The 21,648-nt window shown below is 42.2% G+C and overlaps 1 protein-coding gene across 6 annotated transcripts in view; it reads left to right on the top strand.

Moving 5' to 3' along the window:
- The window catches only part of LOC107378702 (CUB and sushi domain-containing protein 3), a 434,947-nt gene that overhangs the window by 12,245 nt on the left and 401,054 nt on the right, over positions 1–21,648 (top strand). For all 6 annotated transcript variants that reach the window (XM_070550820.1, XM_070550818.1, XM_070550816.1 and 3 more), the window contains exon 2: positions 21,185–21,407. In XM_070550820.1, coding sequence (XP_070406921.1) covers positions 21,185–21,407 — 223 coding nt within the window. The remainder of the gene's footprint in view (positions 1–21,184; positions 21,408–21,648) is intronic.

Below are 21,648 nucleotides of genomic sequence, written 5' to 3'. Positions count from 1 at the left end.
AAGCCTCTTTTCTGTTTTTGTTGTATGGAGCCCATTTCCCTTTCATCGAGCATGCAGACAAGCGTAGTAGGGGCTGCGATTATACACATTCTATCAGAATGAATTGTGAGGGTGCAGCACAGCCATGCAGATAAAATCCTTTTCTATGGGGACATCACTTTTAAGAGTTCTGTCTACTAAAGCTCTTGCAGTCATTACCGGTGTGTTCCTGGTTGTTCCGGTGAAAAATCAGTTTCCCATCCATTCCTATTTTATGTCCACTGACTCAGGGCACAGTACGTCAACAATCTAAGGGGAGAGTTCTTATATTTATAAAGAAGAAAACTGCAGACCTATCCTTGGGGTGGAGCATGACTGTAGCCCTGAAGGAACACATGGCTGAACCACAAGCTTCATCAACTGCAAACATCAACATTCACAGTTTGATCATTGGAATTTTTTTTTCTCCAATTGAATTCTGCAGACTTTCTCTATAATTGCAATATAAGAGCAACAATCCATGAGCAATGAAACATCTTTATTACTAATCTATTCACTTTTAGGGTTTGTGTCACTTTCCACAGCTTTGGAGTGACCAGTCCCAATAGTTCCACTGGATGCATAAGCAGCGCGTAACGTAATACCCAAGAGCTGTTTTCCCACCGGGAGCGTTTCAGATGCCAAACGGCAGCAAAAACGTTCCTTGCAGCAGATTCTGCAAGGTCACAAAATCACCAGAGAACTGAAAGACCACGCCTGATTTCAGCAGTTCATAAGCAAGGAGAAAGATGGCAGCACTAAATGAAAACTGAACGACTGAATGACTTTTATTTTGAAAGTTTCTGGATGTTTTACACTACTTTCATGTTTGACTTCCTGTTTGGCTCGATCTGAATTGTGGAGTTGGATGTGTCCTGGAAGTGTAAGTAACGTGTCCCAATGCCCCTGAACGTGACGGTGGAAAGGAAATGAAGTGTTGAATTTACTTAACCAAGTTATATCATCTGGTGTCACTAGTTACTTAAATGTAAAAAGTAATCTACTTTGCAATGTTAAAAGTAGATTACCCTTTAAGCGGCTAGTTTTAGTGGAACCAGATGACATGACTCGGTTAAGCGTGACACAGACAGTGTGCTGTGGTTTAGTTGAACAATGGAGGGCAAATTATTTAAAAACTAAAGAAAGAAGAAAAGAAGAAAAACGGAATATGTTGAAAGGAGTGAGAAAATCCAGCCCTCCAGCACAAGCACGCTTAACCCTCTGGAGGCAGGCGTTGCAGATTAGCAACCTGAAAACCTACCTACCTGGTAACTCCACATACACATTTCACGAACTCAGAAGTGCCCCTGAAGAACTTAGTTGTTCGTCCTTTTATCAAAACTTATTTTGAGCCTGAGAGGGTTAACAATCGCACCACCATCCCGAGTTTAAACTTTATATCTAAACTGACATTTTACTATCTTTTATGGTTTTTAAATGAGCACAGTAAACCTTCCAACAATATTTGAACAACTCTTTTCACTCCCGTAACATTTTCTTTCTATATGAACAAATGAAACATCAGACACCTTTTCATCTTTTCCCTGATCGCTACAGAACACACGACTTCCTCCAGAGGAGCGAGTGCACGGTTCCATCACATCACAGTTCATTACTCTCCCTTTAAAAGATTGACCTTTTCTACTCATCATTTCTGCTACACAAAACACTGCAAAAATCCTACCTCAAGATTCAAGAATATTTTTGTAGTTTAGTTCTTGCTCATTAGCTGTTTGAGGCTCAGCTTCTTTTGGCGATTCTATTCTCTTCTATGCATGTGGCTAGCTACCATGGTGACCCTGATGTACCACGGGCAGCAGCTTCAACATTTTCTTTTTCCAATTCATCTCAGACACACCAACAACTGTAGACATTTAATCTGAGCTCATACTATTAGAACAGGATACGCTAAATGTTGTAAATGATAGCAGAAAGATGATAAATGTGATAGACTGTAGTTGGATCAGTGACCTTCAAAAACTAGTAAAACATTCCTCAGTTAAACTTTTACCTTTGAAATGTTTTAGAGCAACCTGATGTTATTGTTTGCAGAAGGTGTGAAGGCAACAGTACAGCAGACGAAACCCACCAGCAGCTTTGTTGACCTTTGTTTTGCTGGGTAGGGACTATCTTTTCACTGTTCTGTAACCTGGCAGTGCTGATAGATATCTCTACACTGGCTGACTCATCTTTTAAGGTCAGGTGGAAATCAATGCAGGTTTACAAGAGGAACATTAGACTCCCCTTCCTTTTTTTATGGTGACAGGGGCTCATGATAAATGATGGTAAAATAGACAAGAAGGTCCCTTATCAAACACATACGACTGTGAGAGCTTGGAGTTTCAAGCACTTGCAACATATCTGCCGAAAATCGAGACAAAACAATGTGATTTAAAGTTCCAATTTCAGGCTTTAAAAGCAAAAATCAGTTGATTTGACTGTTTGTCCAACTGGTGCTCAGAACAGGACTCACTGCTGTTTATAATCACAAAGTGTGCATTTTAGCATTATTCAGTTATTCATGCAATCTGGTGATAATTTATTTGACCATGGTATGCATGAGCATGCAGAATTCAAAATGTACAATTACTATTTTAGACCATATTAGCGATTGCTGGTACTCAGATTTTCTTCTTTTAAATCAGTTTTAACCATTTAAAACATGTATGGACACATACTAATACGGTGATCCCTCGCTACTTCGTGGTTCGTTTATCGCGGATTCACGACTTCGCAGGTTTTTTCTTTGGAGCCTTATTCAAGGGAAATTCGCCGATTCGCGGTATTTTTCTCTGCGAAATATCAAGAAATTCCTGTTTATTTTCATCAATTTCATCATAAAATGCACTTTTTGTAATAAAACTATAAAAAAAAATCAAGTAAAAATACAGTACTATGTAAAGGGAGGGTTTTAAAAGTCTGAATACTGAATACGTACCTGTTAAATAAATACTGTAAATATGGTGTCCCTACTTCGCGGCTTTTCATTTATCGCGGCCAGGTCTGGAACGCATCTACCGCGATAAACGAGGGATCACTGTATAACAGAAAGGTTCTTATTTGTACTGTATGAAACCTTAGGGAACATTCAAAGATCAAAGCTGCATTTGTGACCAAAAGTCCCTGAAACTGTTAAATTAGCTTTAATCCACCATTTAAACTTGTGAAATGTCATTAGGCATCGATGATTTCTACCTCTGTGCTGCAGAAAGCATTAGCAAAAGCTCGGCTCCTTTCCAGGAAAGGTGTAATAGAGCTTGAAACATCTTCCAACTACTCTGAGTTCATGGAAGAAAACAGTTCATCTCACCCATCCTCAGCTGCATGGCTCATGACACATGCACACAACACCATCAGTGACTAAATATGTGTGCATGTGGGGGGAAAGATGGGAATGTTTTTGGTTCAAAGCATCTGCCAAATGACTCTTAACAGTTCTGCAGCAGCATTTGTTCCTCTTTGAAAGAGGACACTTGGTGAAAAGTTCCCTTTGTCTTTGAAAAAGTCAGTTGGGGTGTTTGAAGTGACTTAGAACTCTAACATAAAAATAAAATCACTTTTTAAGTTTTATTTTGATAAGGCAGCACTTCCAGTGTTTAAAAACTCACTAATCCTTGAGAGGACACTTACTGGTCCACTTGGACCTCTAAAGGTTTGACCCTAAAGGGTGTCTGAGGCTCATAGAAACATATTTAAAAACTTCGCAAATGTATTATTGATTATTTTGATAAAATTGATGAATGAATGTTATGATGGAGGAATACATCAACTCCCAGGGTTTCTGGCTGCGGCATCACTCAAACTTTGTTTTTGTGGTTTTAATAACCGGAGTCAGATCAGCTCGTGATTGCAATGAGATTTGGCCTGAAGAGGGATCTCTACTCTCCACGGCCAAACTGCTCACTAGAGAAAATGAGCAGACTTCTCCAGAATGAAACCGTACTCTTCCAACAGTTTGCTGATTGCTTTTCTGCGCTTGGTTTGCAGTTGGGAGCTGCCAGGCTGAGAACTGAAGGCTTTCTTGAAGGGTTAGGGTAATTTGTGTCAGTACAAAATAAAAAAAACTCATGGAAGGAGTGGAATCAAGTGTCCTACTACATGCTCAAACATCAGCTGGAAAAAAGAAAAGCATAAAGACAGCTTTGTTGCTGTAATCCTATAGTATAACTGACCAGAGTAGAGCATATCCCAGAGATTTCATTAAGACTTCAGAAATTTGTGTCAGCTTGCAGGAATGAGCAAAATGCATCCCTTTTCCTTGAAACCTCTTAACATTGCCCAAATGACTCCCATTTTTAGATTGACTTGGTTGTCATCTGCAACATAAGCACGGTATAAAAACAAAGATGTCTGAGAGAGAGACGGGCCTTTACCTTGGCTACAGCATGCATGCAAACGAGTGCTGCAGTGGGTGTCCTTCTGCTCGTTTCATCCTGATGTTTAGTGGCTAATAAACAAGAGCCAAACACACAGAGGCATCTTCTTTAAAAGGTGAATTCACAACTCAATTAAAAACTTGATAACTCTGCATTTTTGCTCTATTCAACCCAAAAGTTTACAATAGCTGTTCCTGAAAGGAGAAAGAAAATCTCTCTTTAATTGGCCGTCAACAGAAATCTAAGAACAAAGGACACAAAGGTCATTTCTATATTTTTCTAATTTTATTAGAAAATAAACAGTCAGCTCTAAAAATATTTCAAGCTACTTTTTCCATCCATCCGTCCATCCGTCCGTCCGTCCGTCCGTCCGTCCGTCCGTCCATCCATCCATCCATCCATCCATCCATCCATTTTCATCCGCTTATCCAGAGTTTATTAGAAAATAAACAGTCAGCTCTAAAAATATTTCAAGCTACTTTTTCCATCCATCCGTCCATCCGTCCGTCCGTCCGTCCGTCCGTCTGTCCATCCATCCATCCATCCATCCATCCATCCATTTTCATCCGCTTATCCAGAGTCGGGTCATGGGGGCAGTAGCCTAAGGCGAGAGGGCCAGACTTCCCTCTCCCCAGCCACTTGGGCCAGCTCCTCCAGGGGAATCCAAAGGCGTTCCCTGGCCAGGTGAGAGACATAGTCCCTCCACCGTGTCCTGGGTCTACCTTTAGGTCTCCTCCCGGTTGAACGTGCCGAGAAAACCTCACCAGGGAGGCGTTCAGGAGGCATCCTGACCTGATGCCCGAGCCACCTCAACTGGCTTCTCTCGATGTGGAGGAGCAGCCGGTCTACTCCAAACCCCTCCCGAATGATCGAGCTTCTCACCTTGTCTCTAAGGGCGAGCCCAGCCACTCTGCGGAGAAAACTCATTTTGGCCGCTTGTATCCACACTCTCATTCTTTCGGTCACTACCCAAAGCTCATGACCATAGGTGAGGGTATAAACGTAAATCGACCGGTAAATCGAGAGCTTCACTTTCTGACTCAGCTCTCTCTTCACCAGGACAGACCGGTACAACGCCCGCATCACTGCAGATGCAGCACCAATCCGCCTATCGATCTCACACTCCAGTTTTCCCTCACTTGTGAACAAGACCCCGAGATACTTAAACTCCTCCACTTGGGGCAGGGCCTCATCCCTGACCCGGAGAAGGCATTCTACCCTTTTCCGAATCAAGACCATGGTCTCAGATTTAGAGGAGCCGATTCTCATCCCGGCTGCTTCACACTCGGCTGCGAACCACTCCAGCGAAAGCTGAAGATCACGTTCTGATGAAGCCAACAGGACCACATCATCTGCAAAAAGCAGAGACCTGATCCTCAGGCCTCCAAACGGATGCCCTCCACACCTTGGCTGCACATAGAAATCCTGTCCATAAAGGTTATGAACAGAATCTGTGACAAAGGGCAGCCTTGGCGGAGTCCAACTCTCACTGGGAACGAGCCCGACTTACTGCCGGCAATGCGGACCAAGCTCTGACACCGGTCATACAGGGTCCTATCAGCCCGTATTAGAGGGCCTGGCACCCCATACTCCCAGAGTACCCCCCACAGGACGCTTCCGAGGGACGTGGTCAAACGCCTTCTCCAAATCCAAAAAACACATGTAGACTGGTTGGGCAAATTCCAACGCAACCCCTAGGATCCCCCTTAGGGTATAGAGCTGGTCCAGTGTTCCACAGCCAGGACAAAAACCACCTCCTGAATCTGAGGTTCAACAATCCGATGGACCCTCCTCTCCAGAACCTCTGAATAGACCTTACCAGGAAGGCTCAGGAGTGTGATCCCCCTGTAGTTGGAACACACCCTGCAGTCCCCCTTTTTAAATAAGGGGACCACCACCCCGGTCTGCCAGTCCAGTGGGACTGCCCCTGATGTCCACGCGATATTGCAGAGCCGCGTCAGCCAACACAGCCCCTCAACATCCAGTGCCTTAAGGAACTCCGGGCGGATCTCATCCACCCCTGGAGCCTTGCCACAGAGGAGTTTTTTAACCACCTCTGTGACCTCAGCACCAGAGATTCGAGAGGGCAACCTAAAGTCCCCAGACTCTGCCTCCTCACTGGAAGACGTGTCGGTGGGATTGAGGAGGTCTTCGAAGTATTCTGCTCACCGATCCACAACATCCTGAGTAGAGGTCAGCAGCACACCGTCCCCACTGTAGATAGTGTTGGTAGCGCACTGCTTTCCCCCCTGAGGCGCCGGATGGTGGACCAGAATCTCCTCGAAGCCGTATGGAAGTCTTGCTCCATGGTCTCACCGAACTCCTCCGATGCCCAGATTTTCGCCTTGGCGACCACCCGAGCCGCGTTCTGCTTGGACTGCCGGTACCCGTCAGCTGCCTCTGGAGTCCCACAGGCCAAAAAGACCTGATAGGACTCTTTCTTCAGCTTGACAGCATCCCTAACCGCCGGTGTCCACCAGCGGGTTCGGGGGTTGCCACCATGACAGGATCTGATGATCCTGCGACCACAGCTCTGGTCAGCTACCTCAAAAATGGAGGCACGGAATAGGGTCCATTCAGACTCAATGTCCCCCGCCTTCCCCGGAACATTTTGGAAGTTCTGTCAGAGGTGGGAATTGAAGCTCCTTCTGACAGGAGACTCTGCCAGACGTTCCCAGCAGACCCTTGCGATTTGTTTGGGCCTGCCTGGTCTGACCGCCATCCTCCCCCACTATCTGAGCCAACTCACTACCAGGTAGTGGTCAGTTGACAGCTCTGCCCCTCTTTACCTGAGTGTCCAAGACATGCGGCCGCAGGTCAGACAAAACAACAACAAAGTCGATCATCGAGCTGCGGCCTAAGGTATCCTGTTGCCAAGAGCACATATGGACAGTTTTATGTCTGAACATGGTATTCATTATGGACAATCCATGACTGGCACAGAAGTCCAATAACAAAACACCACTCAAATTCAGATCAGGGGGGCCGTTCCTCCCAACCACACCTCTCCAGGTCTCACTGTCGTTGCCCATATGAGCATTAAAGTCCCCCCAGCAGAACGAGGGAGTCACCGGAAGGAGCGCTTTCCAGCACCCCTTCCAAGGTCTCCAAAAAGGGTGGGTAGTCTGAACTGTAGTTTGGTGCATAAGCACAGACCACAGTCAGAACCCGTCCCCCCCACACGTAGGCGGAGGGAGGCTACCCTCTCATTCACTGGGGTAAACCCCAATGTACAGGCACCAAGATGGGGGGGGGGGGGGGCAACTAGAATGCCCACCCCTGCTCAGTGCCTCTCAGTGGGAGCAACTCCAGAGTGGTAGAAAGTCCAACCCCTCTTAAGGAAACTGGTTCCAGAGCCAGAGCCATGCATTGAGGTGAGTCCGACTTTATCTAGTCAGAACCTCTCAACCTCACACACCAACTCAGGCTCCTTCCCCACCAGAGAGATGATATCCCACGTGCCACGAGCCATCTTCTGTAGCCGAAGATCAGACCGCCAAGGTCCCCGTCCTCGACTACCACCCGTCACACACTGCACCCGACCCCTTTGGCCCCTCCCAAGAGTGGTGAGCCCATGGGAAGGGGGACCCACGTTTCCTCTTCAGGCTGTGCCCGGCCGGGCTCCATGGGTGAAAGCCTGTCCACCAGGCACTCGCTAACGTGCCCCACCTCCAGGCCTGGCTCCGGAGGGGGGCCCCGGTGACCCACATCCGGACAAGGAACACAGTTTCCATTTATATAACTCATCATAAGAGGTCTTCGGGCTGCTCTTTGTCTGATCCCTCACCTAGGGCCTGTTTGCCATGGGTAACCCTACCAGATGCACAGAGCCTCAGACCTCCTAGGGCCATTAAGACACTCAAACCCCTCTACCACGGTAAGGTGGCAGCCCAGGGAGAGGGCTACTTTTTCCAAATACCAAAAACTCCATATTACAGTGAAATGTGTTCACCTACTCATCAATTTATTGTGTATGACTCATGCTTGCTCATCATCTAGAATCCTCTGGTTCTCTTAGGTGTGTTCTTGCTGTGTCGTGGTTCTAATTCCATGCTGTCGTTCTTTTTAAAACACAGAAACAGTTTTGTTTACCTGTTTTGTCGCTACGTTTCGCCGGCGGCTGCAGGCTTCTTCAGGCTGACGCTGATGGTGGCACGTCACTTCCTTCCTTCCTTAAAGAAGCAATCGAGATAAGGAGACGTGGATGTGGGACCATGAACAGGGACGACGGAGTGTACACGTTAGACCGCGCATGGGACTGCATCGTCGGAGAGGGGAGAGCGGGCAGTAGAGGGCGACAACGTCCTCTGCTGCCCGCGGATAAACGGAGAAGGAAGTGATGTGCCACCATCAGCGTCAGCCTGAAGAAGCCTGCAGCCGCCGGCGAAATGTAGCGACAAAACAGGTAAACAAATCTGTTTCTGTGTTTTGAAAAGAACGACAGCATGGAATCCTCTGGTTCTGATTTGCAACAGGCAACAGCCGAGAAAGTTGTGAAACGGGAGTGAGAGTCGCTCCTTTTATTTAATAAAATGTAGCACAGTAACCAGATTTAACTGTTTAGATGTCCTTCTTACTTCATTGTTACAAAATGCACCTTTAAATTTCAGACTAGATAAGACAAAGATCACTTTTTCCCAACTTTGAAGATTAAACTCCCGGCTAGCCACATGTAGGGACTGGGTGTTAGTAATTACAGTCCTGGAGTTTCATTAATTAAGCTTGTTTACGTATACAAAACGGGGTCTGAAAACTGTATAACTGACTTTCTGCACCAACTTTGTGTTTAATAAAGAAATACTTGACAGAAAAATGTGGCAACTTTAAGCAAATTTTGACCCTGGCATTGGACCATTTCAGAGCCGGGGAACCTGACAGCATAGCCGGTGATTTGTGAGATGTCTAATTTAGGACACATTTTCAGACCTGTAGACCCTCGCACGTTCACACACACACACACACACACACACACACACACACACACACACACACACACACACACACGCACGCACGCACGCACGCACACACACACACTGCTCAGTAGGTGGATATGACAAAGAAACAGCAGCACACTAGAACTCCTGTCCACCTTCTTAGCCAATAGCAGTGGCTGGTTCAAATTCAGTGTAGTGCACTTTTAACCTGAAGGATACAATACACAATAAAAGTTCTGCTTTTGGGTTTATACAATTTCTGTCTGGCCACCTACGCCCTCCAAACATCGTTGCCGCTCACCTTTAGTTTAGTCTTTTTTTCCATAACAGCCCCACCTACCACTAATCACTGATAGTTTATTGTAGCACTGTTTATTGTAATTCTGTTAGTTTTCTAGCTTTAACCCTCCCACTGTCCTAATGGGTGTGACCGCGCAAGGAAAGTTGACCATTGAGCAGGGTTGATGGTTTATCCCTTGGGTCCATGTGGCAGGGGTGAGGAGTGAGCACCACCTCACCCCTGCCACGTGGACCTCGCCTTGAAAAGGCAGAGCTGAAACCCCAAAGAGCCGTGTGACACGTGAGTGTCCAGGTGAGTGAAAGCAGGGTGGATGACACAGACTGGTTATTCCTGTGTGCACGCTGCAGTAGGTCCACACAGATGTCAGCCGAGTCCAGAGGACATATCAGCCACACTACCATGAAGCCAAGATTCTAATTCAAAGAACAGTTCTTCATACCTACTGACTCATCAATCATTCATAGCTCTGTGGTTTGTTTTCCACCCCTAATAAAACGAATAGCAGTCAACGACTGCTTTCCTCTCCTCCTGTATATAATCGTTACTCCTTTATGGCTCATCACAAATCTGCAATGAATGGCTGACAACACATTCTCGTGTTGAGCTCCAACCATCCTTTCAGAAAACCTTTGTAATGTGAGAAAACACTGTCTTACATTTTGTGCCATGTAAGTAAAGCTATAATAACTAATTTAACCGGAGACACACTTCTTAAGTCTGGAAGATGAAATATTAGTGAAAATGATTGGTTTTTCAGTCTTGTTTTATTGTTGTGCAGCAGTGCGGCTCTTTAATGGTTTCTCTCTGCAGGAGGAGAGTTCACCTGCTGAATTAAGCTAGAGACACCACCAGGCCAACCACACGTATAAATACGCATCTTCTCGACAACAAACAGACACATGTCTACAGCTCAGACTAACACACACCCGCAGATGTCTCATCAGAGTGGGAGGGAACAGGCATTTCCCCTGCCTTTGTTTGGTTATCCTCAGCAAGCATAACAATCTGTTATCAGCCGGTGGTCTGTGTGCACAACCCCATGTGTTTGTGGAACAGCTGGATCCATTCTCAGACCACCTGGCCTCACGCTGAGCTCTCTGTCTCTGTCGCACCTCACCACTTCTGCCTAAATTTCAGAACCAAATTTTCCCTGCAGCATCATGTTAGTTTGGTTTCTAATCAAAATTTACGGACGTTGCTGCTGCTGCACAATCATAGGACAGGAATGAAAGAAAGCCCAGAGATTGTGTTTCACATTTGAAGTGATGATAGAGGTCAGAGCGGGCGGCCGAGCGGTCATGGTGGCATTCTAAACGACTCAGGAGAGGTGAAATAAATTCAGCATATATTGTCTCTTTCATATGAGAGGATATTTTATCTCCGTTTTGCTGTGAATGGACAACACAAATGTTTACATTATTCTGTTTTTAGAAACAGCTTTTATAGAGCTGACAGTGCTTAATATATTACAAGCTTGCATAATTCACAGCAGTGAGGGAAGGGGGAAACTAAATCCGGATTGCTTGGAAGGAAACAGAATGTGGGAAGAAACGGCTGGGAGGCACGGTTGCTGTGTTGGGGAGGACAAAGAAATAAAAACCCTGGAAACAATTGTTTCCTGATGATTTTCTTTATCTCTTTGGGTTGGCAGGGAGCTGAAACAGGCTGATAGAGTTTAAGCAACAGGAAAGAAAAGCAGCTGAGAGAGGGATGACGTACAGTAAAACAAAGAAACAGATCCGAGGAGAGGAAATCTGAATCTTTGAGATGAGAGTTTGTTCTGTTATCCTGCAAACATCGAGATTAAAGCTGCAAAAGCTTTCTACAGGAGTATCACCAGGATGGTAACATGTTCCAGGTGATGATGCAGCTGTAAAGGCTCTGTTCACTAGACTCATCAGAGCTTTACAAGGTTTTCGTCCAAGTCCGGATCACTTCACGTTAACGTTACCCCACCATGTTTAACCGCTCCTACAAAATGGTGTGGCCACATCGTTGATTAGCTTTGTACTCACGACTATGTTTCGCTGATTAAATCATGTTTCTGGTTTATACATATTTTACTGGCTGCTCTGACAGCCTCGCTCTAAAGCACATCAAGAATTGGTCGTAACCGTCCCGCTTCAGCTTTTAAAAAAGGAGCCGCAGTAATTTAGCATAACCACGTAGGTTAGCAAAGTTCACGAGAGATAAGAGGGTTGTACTATGAAGCCAGAGTAATGGATTAGCTCGCTCTGCTAGCCTGAAGACAGATTTTTCAATGTTTCATCACCATGGTAACTTCAGTAGCTCCAGGAGGAGATTCCGGTTTGGATGAAATGTTTTCTAAGGAGCTCTTCTGATTATATTCTCCTGCTGTTGGGACAGGGCTGAGCTTCAATACCATAAAACTTATTGTATCCATGCAACTACATTGTGGATTATGGGTGACAATCTTCAACACTTCTGTCTAGAAACAAAGTCAGAGAGGGAATTGCTCTCTTGGTCTGTGGCTTTACTAAGCATGTTGGTAAAAACTTGAAAAAGTAGAATATTACATGATTTACTCATCTAAATGAGGAAGTACATCCTGGCTGCTTTTGTGTGTTTGTTGTTTTAAACCAGTGGTGTCAAAAGTCTGGCCTGCGGGGTATTTGCGGCCATCACAATGCTTTTTGAGGCCTGTGACTGGCAGCATGAACTCTTACAGCAAAAAATACTTAAAACTATTTTTTAAAAGTATTTTTACTAATACAAGGCCTCTTTTTAAAACGGAACGAGTGCCGAACTAAACCAAGTCTCTTCATGTATTTTCATGGCAAACTGGATCAAAAGCATTTTCTGATTTTAGATGGAAAGCAAACTGTGTCCTCAATGCTGAAAATACTCTAAAATGTATTTTCTCTAAAACCTACCTACAACACACAGAGCCAGGTGTCTCTCTTATGTACAGAGTTTACCGATAGTTGTGTGGGGGTGGAACCACTGGACCTGCCATTAGCTCAGTCCTCTTGGTTTAACATCTATTTCTTCAAACAGAGGCTGTTCAAAAACACACAAATAACTAAATGATTCCTTGTTAGAGACCAGTCCCATGTATATTCTAGTTTTCCTTCCCTAATTACCACATACCAGATAACAAATGTCAAATGAGCCCTTCTTAAATCAATAAAGAAAACTGTTGAAAATAGTCCATTAAGAAAATCTGGTTTACTTTTAAAATAAAACCCTTGCTTTTGGAAGTTGAATGATGTTTAAAGGTTTTTTAGAGTTAGGGTGTTTTGCTTTGCTGTTCTGTGATGCTGTTCACCATGATTACATTCTTTGCATGGTGTTGCTGGAAGTAATCACAATTTAGACATGCGACAAGCCTAAGCCAGAACGAATGTCAGAGCAGGAGCTCGTTACCAGACTTCTGTTTGTAGTTGAGGAAAGAGGAGCTACTTCTTAGGTGTGTTCTTGCTGTGTCTTTGTAAATCCATGCTTTCGTTCTTTTTTAAATACAGAAACAGTTTTGTTTACCTGTTTGTAGCTACGGTTTCGCCGACAGCTGCCGGCTTCTTCAGACTGACGCTGAGTCAGCGTCAGTCTGAAGAAGCCGGCAGCTGTCGGCGAAACCGTAGCTACAAACAGGTAAACAAAACTGTTTCTGTGTTTAAAAAAGAACGAAAGCATGGAAAGAGGAGCTATCTGAAGAGGTGATGACGCAGGCTTTAGAGAGCTTCTGTATCAGTCCCTGCTTAGTTGGGCTTTTTGTAATTAATTCCTTTTTTTAACAGAAAACAGCAGCAAAAATTTCTTAAAATACACAATTGGTTTCTTTTTCTCCATTTTGAAAGTTTCTTTGTAAGAACGTAAACATATCATTGGGAAAAATAGCAACAGTGTGCCTGGTTAAGGCCATTCGATTCGCAGCTGAGTGATCTGCATGGTTAGCTTTTCTACCTCCCATACTCCAGTGTGTGTGTGTGTGTGTGTGTGTGTGTGTGTGTATGTGTGTGTGTGTGTGTGTGTGTGTGTGTGTGTGTGTGTGTGTGTGTGTGTGTGTGTGTGTGTGTGTGTGTGTGTGTGTGTGTGTGTGTGTGTGCATGTGTGCATGTGTTAGCATGTGTGTTTGGCTAACCCTGTGCTAAACATCCTTTACCTACCGAGTGTGAAAAGCTAATTACACTAGGAGTAAATTGTGCAGGGGAAGCCATGCATCTTAATTAAGCTGGGATTTCATTAGACAACGTGCAGGATAGACTCAAATAAAATAGGGCACACTGTTACACAGTGACGCAGTGAATACAAGAGCATGCCGGTGCAAAGGTGGCTGTATAATAGATGAGAATATCTGTGGGAACAAAAGCTGTCTGTGTACAGTAATGTGAACAGGGGCGTCGGACTGGGGGGGGAAAGGGTACCGTTTACCCAGGGCCCACTGCAGGGAGGGGCCCTGAGACAGCTTTGAATAAAAATGTTTTATTGTTGTTGTTTTTTCCCCCCAACTTACTTAATGTCTTAATAAACTTCCCTTTACCTGGATAAAGAGGTTAAGAAACAGAATTTCGCCTTAAAAATAATAACTGAATAATCTCTGAGGCATCTATCACCCCTTAAAAATGTGTAAAGTGGTTTAGTCCACACCAGCGGCCAGGGGCTGCACTGCCGCATGTGCTAGTGAGACATCGCAGATGCCGACAGCCAGAGCTGGAGGCAGGAGAGTCAGTCATGTCTTTTCCCAAGAAAGGGAAATCTGGCTTCCAGAAAAGAAAAGAAGGAGAAGGAGAAAAAGTTAATCGAACAGAAGCAAGTATTGACTAGATTCTTCAAGAAGGAAGGTGAGCAGCAGAACACAGTTTTAGCTGATATTAGCTAGCTCTCAGAAGCTGCATTCATGTTAGGTGTTCAGTGTTCATTTTGGGAGCTTATGATAGACATTGTCCTCTAAAATATCATAAGCAAAACTTAAAAAAAAGGTCCCCACCCTGGATTGTTAGGGGATTGGAAAGGGCTTGCCAGAAAAAGAAATCACTGTATCTGGATTTTATAAAAAATCCAACAAAGGAAAAAGAAAAAAGGTATAAGGAATATAAAAACAAATTAACTACAATAATAAGGAAGCAAAAAAAGGAATATTATGATCAGCTTTTCCTAAAACACAAAAATAATATTAAAGGTACATGGAATGTGTTAAATAAATTAATAAGAAATACAAAAGAAGCAGGTATAGATATTCACAATAAAAATGGAAAGAACATTGCAAATGAGTTTAATAAATATTTTGTGAATGTTGGCCCTAATCTAGCTAAAAAGCTGCCAGAAGTTGACATTAACCATGAAATAAATAAAAATAATAATACAATGTTTTTGAGCAGTGTAAGCCAAAGTGATGTGATCCAAGCGGTACATAGTTTCAAAAGTAAAAAGTCCTTAGATTTTCATGGGATAGATATGTCTCTCATGAAGGAGGTTATCCATTGCATTACTGAACCTTTTACTTATATTTGTAATAAATCATTTTCAAGTGGCACAGTCCCTGAAAAAATGAAAATAGCCAGAGTTATTCCTATTTATTAAAGTGGTGATAAATTATTAGCTTGTAACTATAGACCTATCTCTTTACTGCCACAGTTTTCAAATATACTTGAGAAACTTTTTGTAATTAGATTTGAAGCATTTACCAACAAGTTTGATCTTTTAAATGACCATCAGTATGGGTTTAGGAAGAATCGTTCAACCTCATTAGCAGCTATGGATTTGGTAGAGCAGATTGCAACAGCAGTGGATCAAAAACTTCATGTAGTGGCTGTCTTGATTGACTTGAGTAAGGCATTTGATACAATTGATCACATATACCTGCTCAAGAAATGTGAATACTATGGTCTTCGTGGTAAAACCAATCAATGGCTTGAAAGTTATTTAAGCAGTAGATTTCAATATGTAAATGTTAATGATATAGATTCACAGCTTGAAAGAGTAATATGTGGTGTACCGCAAGGCTCGGTGCTAGGACCGAAATTATTCAACCTATACCTGAACGACATCTTTTCTGTATCGTCTCGGTTAAAATTTATTATGTTTGCAGATGATACAAATTTCATTTGTATGGGAAAAGATATGAGTAAATTATTACAAGAGGTTGAAAACGAATTGGATTCAATTAACCCTCTGATGCATGGATTATGAAATCTTCAACCAAGATTTTTTAAACAATTTTTTTCATTCATCTTTAGGTGTGAATGAAACAAATTTCAACAAATATTTTTTGTAACATTTTGTTAATTTACAAATAATTTATTACATGTCCATCTCAGTGGACAGCGTGCATTCTGAACATGGAATATGTTGGCTTGACTTACTGAAGTCCAAATGGAGGGGCTCAAATGCAATAAAGTCTTCAACAGCTGTGCTTAATAGCAAAAATAAAGAAATAACAATTTTGAGTACCTGTCCACTGTAGTGACCATTATGTATCAAAGGGTTAAAAAATGGTTTGATTACAACAAGCTATCACTAAATGAAAATAAAACCAAATTTATGATATTTTCAGGGAAAAGGGACAATGACGGTGCTAAGCTGTATTTAAATGGAGTCCCAATTGAACAAGTACATGAAACTAAATTCCTAGGTGTGACTATTGATAGTAAACTCAGTTGGAAACCACACATTGAATATATCAAACAGCAAGTGTCTAAATCTATTGCTATACTTTATAAAACTATTGATATACTAAATAAAAAAGCCTTGTTTTTGATTTATAGCTCTTTAGTTATGCCTTATTTGTCTTACTGTGCAGAGGTTTGGGGAAATGCAGGTAAAACGTGTGTTGAGACTGTATTTAAATTACAAAAAAAGGCGATTAAAATAGTTAATAAATTGGGATACCTCGAACCAACCCATTATCTATTTAGTCAAACGAAAACGCTAAAATTAGGAGACATTATTAAAGTAAAAATCTTAGAGATTCTTCATAAAGTAGTTAATAATAATATCCCAAATTGCATAAAAGTTTATTTCAAACCAAGAGATGATCATTATAATCTCAGAGGTGTATTTATGTTTGAATGTGTAAAAGCCAGAACTAATGTGAAATCAAGATGTGTTTCTGTTGTTGGTGTGAAATTGTGGAATGAGTTAGATGATGATTTGAAGAAATGTACTTCTTTACTAAAGTTTAAAGCAGGTGTAAAGTGTCACATATTTACAGGGTACGAAAAGTATGTATAGACATTAATGAATTTTCATTGTGGATATTTATATTGGGGAAAATAAAAGAAATGTATATTGGTTATGTATATTAGGTGGAAAATAGGGTAGGCTAAAATAAGCATTGCTTCTGCCTATTCCTTCTTTGGTTTCAATTCAAATTGTTAATATTGTTTTGTTTGAAAAGAAAAATTTTATGTTAATGCTACAGTATAAACCAAAATAAAAACCGAAAGAAAGAAGAAAGAAAGTGTTAAACGCCTTTAGTTTCACCATCAAGATCAAATATAAATTAATTAGTGTTATCAGTGATAACACTAATTAATTTATATATATATTAATCAGAATTATTATCGCGGGCGGCTGCCGCCAATTAATTTGCGGACCTCACAGTAAAAACAGGTTCACTCTGTGTGGATATTTCAGCTCCTTCCCAGTCATGGACCAGGACAAACTTGGTATCGATGGATTCGTGGTAATCTCAGGAATGGGAAGCTGCCACTGTTTTTCGTATAGCATGATGACACTGGTGTTAGAGGATTGTTATTGACTTGGTTAGATATTTTAAGCCTATTTTAAATTTCTTTATATTTGATCTTGAAAACGGACAACCTTATAATTTGGCTGATAATGCAGGGATTATAAAATTTAGAGTACATTACATTCACAGAGAGAACCTGGTTTATTTCATGTCATATGTATTTAATATATCAATATATATCAGTATTAGCAAAGCTTAACATCATGAACCACATGGCCCTTTAGACGCAGTAGCAGCAGCAGCAGGGCCCTCATTGTCTCCAGAAAGCACTGAGGAGATGAGACAAGGTGAGCTCACTCAGGGGCGGCGTTAGGCCCAGCTACTTGGGCTGAAGCCCCGGATGTTTTATGAAAAGCCCCGGATCTGAAACGTGGAAGTAACATGCAGTAACAAAGTCCAACAGAGAGGGAGCAGCTGGCAGTAGTTTGTATACAGCCTGCCTGACCCTCCACCACTGAAGAAGAAGCCCTTCAGCAGCCAGCTTCTTCTGCAGTCTCTGCCTGAAATGCATGAGTGAAGATGGACATAAGGACTTTTTTTTTTAGACAAAAAGTACAATGACAGAACCCCAGCTTTGATGAGACTGGTTTTAACTCAGGTTTGTGAGTCTTATTTGAAAATATTTGTTGTGTTGCTGGTTTGCCTAAAGTTAGCTTCTCAGGTAAAGTTGCTGGAAAGTGAATATTTACTTTCATCTCACACTAAACACTAACAGGAACAATATTCTGCCCTGAATATGCTTAATATGTAGCTTTAGATTAAAAAATTATGTGGTACAAGACAAATATATATGATGTTGACTAGTGCGTGTCACGTGTGTGTGCGCGCGTGTTTGTGTGTTAAGCCCCGGATCTTCTTCAGTCCTAAATCCGCCCCTGAGCTCACGATACAATTAAGTTATTCAATTTACAAGCAATCATTAGCAACAGATTTATCTGAAAGGACATGTTAGGTTATATTTTGCTGACCTAATTCATGATCCATTTTGCTTGTGTGGTGTCTGTCCCCCTTGCAGCAGAGAAAGAGATAGAATATGTGAAAGAGGATGATGTAAGTGAAGATAGGGAAGGGGATGGTTGCTCTGAAGGTAGTGAGGATGATGAGGAGAGGCCAGAAGAAGAAGAAAGTGAGAGGCTGAGCAACACAGATGAGTGTCTGCCAGAGGATCCAGGACTATGGCCAGAGAAGCTCACTGGTCAACAAGGAGATACAGTTGTCAGAAGACTGGCGAATAAAAGTGATCAAACACCAGGAATCGACAAAATAACACCCAAAGATATGGAGGGCAAGCCATTTCCAAATTATCTTCAATATGCTAAGTCAGCCAATGGGCATGAGAAGATAAGAAGAGACTGGCTTATTTACAGTGAAAGTGCAAAGGCTCTGTACTGCATCCCATGTCTCCTCTTGAGCTGCTTAACTCCATCTACAGGATGCAATTACAGAGCATTTTTGGAGAAGTTTGTATTGGACTGAGGATTTTTTGCACACTACCTGTGACTGTTGCTGGGGGTGAACGGGCTTTTAGCAAACTGAAACTGGTGAAAAATTATTTGAGATCAACAATGTCCCAGGATAGACTGAACAGCCTAGCTCTTCTTTCTATTGAAAGCCAATTAGCCAAAGGATTGGACTTTAAAGATCTCATAAGGGATTTTGCTAACATGAAGACCCGTCAGTGGGCATTTACTGGAAAATAAATTCCAGGATTAATGTTTGAACACATTGTTGGCAAATAAAAATAATTATATGTGAAGTCTGGGCATTTCACTTTTATTATGCTGGCATTTGTATTTGCTCAATATAGAGGTTAAACTGAGATCATATTTATTATCTTGTCTTATAGCATGGCATAACATGTGTAAGAGAGATATTACACAATTGAGCATGGGGCCCACCTAGAAGACTTGTACCTAGGGCCCAGAATTTGGTGCTACGCCCCTGAATGTGAACATATATTTGCCCCCTCTTATATATATATATATATATATATATATATATATATATATATATATATATATATATATATATATATATATATATATATATGAGGGGGCGAACTGTGAGTTCTGGGTGTAAAGAGTTTGGTCTGCTATAACTAGAGAGTTGATCATTTATAGAACCACATCAGACGCAATCTCGCTGTTTCTGCGTACCCTTTCTGAGACTCTCTTTTGGATCCGAGATGTCGGGGGGTCAGGTGACCCCAAGGTACCGAAGTTTGTAGAAGAACCGCAGTACGACCAGGTCAGTCCAGAGTCTTCTACAGGTCTCAACAAACAGGTGGACTCGTTTTGCATCTCAAAAGGTTGGATTCTTATGGAGTCGAGGTTGTCAGCTTTGCAGAGTGCAAAAAGGTTTTGACTGTATGTCAGAGAGAATTTTCAAAGAGGCTGATTCCAGATTGGCCACTCCGGAATCTCAGCTGGAAAAAAACTCAACTCGGCTCAATGAACTTCAACGAACTGAATAACTCGGGAAGTGATCTAAGTTTTATTATTCCTATGTTATGATTTCATGGCAAATCACAACATGCCATGAGGGTTTTACCAAGCAAACCTCAGAACACTCCTCCTTCAGATAAAAGCTGCTTTGATTTGTGGATAAGAAAACTTTAGGTGCAGTGACGTTAACTTTAGCCTTGTGATATGCACGTGTGTATGAGTGTGTGAACTTGTCAAGTCACGTACGCTGATTATCAGACAAATAGATATTGCATGGACATTCATTTTAGCCATATTAATTTAGGCACAGATTAATCAAAACATTTCATTTAACATCTTGTTCATTCATTACATGATTATTTAAGTATTTCATTTAACCATATTGTTCATTTCACTTCATCATTATTTTAACACTTCATTATTTATAAAAGTTCATCCTTTTGCTCTGTGGAGCAAAGCAGTCTGAGAGAAGAGGAAGCTTGAAGAGAGACCTTGGTGAAGCATGATGCTGACAATCTAAGTGTCAACACGCACTGTAGAATCTTCGTGCAGCTTGGCAGATCAAAGGCACCAGATGCAGACTTACGTCTCCATATGACCGGCTACTGCAGAGGTCAAACTGTAGATGAAAAATGGACCATTTCTGGACGCTAAATATATATATATTGTTTCACCTCAGTTTGTTTGGTGACCTGAGATATTTAAATGTGACAAAAAAGTAGGAACACAGAATTTGAGCTGTGACATGTGCAGATCTCCATCGTCACCACCCTGCTTGGCCCAAAAACGGAGACTTGTCAGCGACTGTTTGAGTTTCCGACACGTAAAAGGTATTAACTTGTCTGAATGTGTCGAGGGGCCAGAAGTCATCCTGAGGTACTGTGCATTACTAGGTTGTGTGCTTGCTGCTTCTCCCTGGAGCTCTATGACCTTCTGGGATAAACAAGAAGAAAAGCACAGCAATGGTGCATTTCAACCTTTGTGTCTGATAAAAACAGTTCGCCAGCAAACGTCCACAATTATGCATCTTCCTCCCATTATTACAGCAGCAGGTGTTCTCATTTCCTTTTTATTTGAAGCAAAACAGAAAACGTACGAGGAAATGCTAAACTTGGCTCGCTGTCAGCTGGTTGCCAGATTTCCTTCACAGCTTCTGCCAGCTGAGAGCAAAGTGGATTTTCCAAACTATTTGTTCCCGGTTAAGGAAGTGTTGCACCTGAACTTTAGCGGGTTGTGTGTGGTTGTTACAATAAATCTTTTTTTGCACAACATTGGCAAATGGATGTTTCAAGTTTTCATTCACTTCATTTATTAAAGCTTTGACACTGAAATGTATCAACCCTAACCCTTTTAAAGGTATCATTCAGTAATAACATGATGCTCTGTCTCTGTCTCTCCAGGTTTTATCCATACATGTGGAGGCACGTTAAAAGGAAGGAATGGGACGATAGAAAGCCCTGGGTTTCCATATGGATATCCAAATGGAGCGAACTGTACCTGGGTGATTGTTGCCGAGGAGGGCAACAGGATCCATATAGTTTTTCAATCTTTCGCAGTGGAGGAGGAATATGACTTTTTATCTTTGTATGACGGGCATCCACACCCGGCTAACTTCAGGACGAGGTAAGGGGCATCAGTGATCACTGGTGATGGAAAGGTCAACTTCAATGCTGACATGACAGAGGCTGTTTATTCTTGTCAGGGAGGTGTCGGGCCAGCTCTGCTCAAACGGTGGAGCTGCATTACAGTTTTTTTTCGATTGCTAAAACTCAAAAAGCAAAAACGAGGCACAATTTTCACAACTTCTACTTCTGTTCCCAATTGCTTGACTCAATTTATCACTACTTAAGATTTCCTTATCATA

Source organism: Nothobranchius furzeri, chromosome 5 (genome assembly GCF_043380555.1).
Source record: "Nothobranchius furzeri strain GRZ-AD chromosome 5, NfurGRZ-RIMD1, whole genome shotgun sequence".
Lineage (NCBI taxonomy): Eukaryota > Metazoa > Chordata > Actinopteri > Cyprinodontiformes > Nothobranchiidae > Nothobranchius > Nothobranchius furzeri.
Note: the sequence above shows the minus strand (reverse complement) of the source record. Positions and strands in the feature narration are given on the sequence as shown.